The following is a 2120-nucleotide window of genomic DNA, read 5'->3' on the forward strand; positions in this document are numbered from 1 at the left end:
ATCAACCATTTTCAGTGAGCTACATCAGCCATAGAGTTGTAATCCTACTTCAATAAAATCTAGAGTGTTTTCTAAATTTATTTATTTCTCCTTTTAGTTCTCTGTTCGATTTCTTTGAGAATATACCAAACTGGAACTAATGCGTACTTGTTCCCAACCCGCTAAATAGAACAAGGATAATTCCCTTGGAAATGATAGCCAAAATCATCATCATCAGTCATCTGATAAAAGTAAATATAGTACTAACTTACCCCATGATATGATGCAATAGTTTCCAAAGTGCTTTCTGTAATGTCAAGAGCTGTCATGCCGCTACCATTCAAGAGCTTTAAGTTTGTCCTTGTATCCCAAGCCAATCTGTAGACAACCTTGGGATGGTGGTGCATCGTTGCCAAATGTAAAGGAGTATTTCCGTTGCTGTCTTTTTGGTTTATCAGCATTCGAAACTCACCCTTTTTAAGAAAATATTTGACAAGATTGTCTTTGCCGCATCTTGCTGCAACATGGAGTACATTTTCGCCATTAAAGTTCTTCAATTCCTTTGAATCAGGACAATGTCGAAGCAGCTCTTTAACAATCTTGATATGACCTTTGCTTGATGCTGAATGGATTGGAAAGTTGCCTCCATGATCCATTTGATGAGAATCGGAGAGGCGTCTGCCAAATAAGAAACGAACCCCTTCCAGGTAACCAATTGATGCTTCCCAATGTAGTGGAGTCCTCCCTTTCTCATCTTTTGGGCTCTCAAACGTTTCCTCCATACTTGATATTATCTCTAAGAGTTCTAATGAAATCAAGTATAAGTTAGAACAATATGAGTATGACGTTTTTCTTTCAGATTAAAAAATGAAATAATAAAAAAATGGATAAAAAATCCACCACACTAGCCGTTGTGGCAAAGCAGAAAAAACAGAAGTATTAATTGAATGTACTACGGTACCATTGTTCCGATGGACTAGAATTGCAGCATGCAACGGAGACTTGCCATTAACGCGAACTTCTGGCTTTTTCTCAACTGCTTTTTTGTTTATTAGTTTTACGATCTCATCAAACCCTTCCTCAGCGGCCAGATACAAAGGTGACTTTTCTTCCTTATTAATATAATAAGAAAAGGCAGGATAGGCTTCTATCAAACACTTTGCTACTGATTGGTTACCATGAATCAGGGCCTCATGCAAGGGGGTGTTTTGCGCATCATTTATCAAGGTCATGAATACCTCATCAGCATTTTCAGCGCCTAGGGCTTCACGGAGAAGAGTGTTTGCTGTATCTAAATCCCCGGCTTTGGCGGTAATATGAAGCGCAGTGTCGCCCTCAAAGGTTTTCTCAAACAAAAGGGGCTTGTGAAGGTGTATGATCTCGGCTGCTAGTTTCGCATGGCCGAAACTTGCAGCTATGTGAAGGAATGTGTTCTTATGAGGGCTTGGTCGAGACAGAAGCCGAATGCGAGCATTGGGATCATGTACTTCATCTGCCTCAAGCTTCCTTTCAATGGTGTCCTTAAAGCTATCTATCTTGCCCTGAGTTGCGTAGCCGTACAACTGCTGGTACAAGCGCAAGCTACTTGAATCTTCATCGCCGTCTGTTTGCTCAAGGAGTCCTCGATTGAATTCCTCTGATGGTTTTGTTGCATTTGGTACCTCCCTAGTGCCATGGTAAAACTTAACATGTTGCGCTGCGAATTTTACATCTACCTCAAGGCTTCTTTCGTACGAGGGTACATCAAGAACGGGCCTTTCGTGGACTACCTTCTTCTTTGTTAATTTCTTTGATGCATTCTCCCTTGTCCCATGGAAAGCATTAGCATATTGCTCACTGAATTCTACATCTTCCAAAGCGGTCCGCACAAAGTGCAAGCTACTTGAATCTTTATCGCCATCTGTTTGCTCAAGGAGTGCTCCATCGTCTTTTTGTTACATGGGCAGATCGAGGACCACTGCTTCTTTGCGGGACACGGGCTGATCACTAGCCAAGCTTCGGAGGTCCACGCCGTCATCTTCATCGTCAGCTATGCTGATGCTTGCAGCTGTGTCCTCATTGGTGGCCGCACGCAGCTCTTTGTCTGCCATATATGGACGTCAACGTTGCTTTAGATTCCGATCTGCACTTCAACGTTGCTA

At 42.1% G+C, this 2120-nt stretch overlaps 1 protein-coding gene across 1 annotated transcript; it reads right to left on the bottom strand.

Annotated features, from left to right (window-relative positions):
* Positions 1 to 251: 251 nt before the first annotated feature.
* LOC148917555 (protein ACCELERATED CELL DEATH 6-like) lies at positions 252 to 1910 on the bottom strand (the record flags this gene model as incomplete). Its single annotated transcript, XM_089049809.1, has 2 exons — positions 252 to 784; positions 941 to 1910. Coding segments are annotated over 2 exons (1503 nt in total), but the record flags the coding sequence as incomplete, so codon positions are not given.
* Between the last annotated feature and the right edge of the window lie 210 nt (positions 1911 to 2120).

This window comes from Prunus mume, linkage group LG4 (genome assembly GCF_029339155.1).
Source record: "Prunus mume cultivar Tortuosa linkage group LG4, ASM2933915v1, whole genome shotgun sequence".
NCBI lineage: Eukaryota > Viridiplantae > Streptophyta > Magnoliopsida > Rosales > Rosaceae > Prunus > Prunus mume.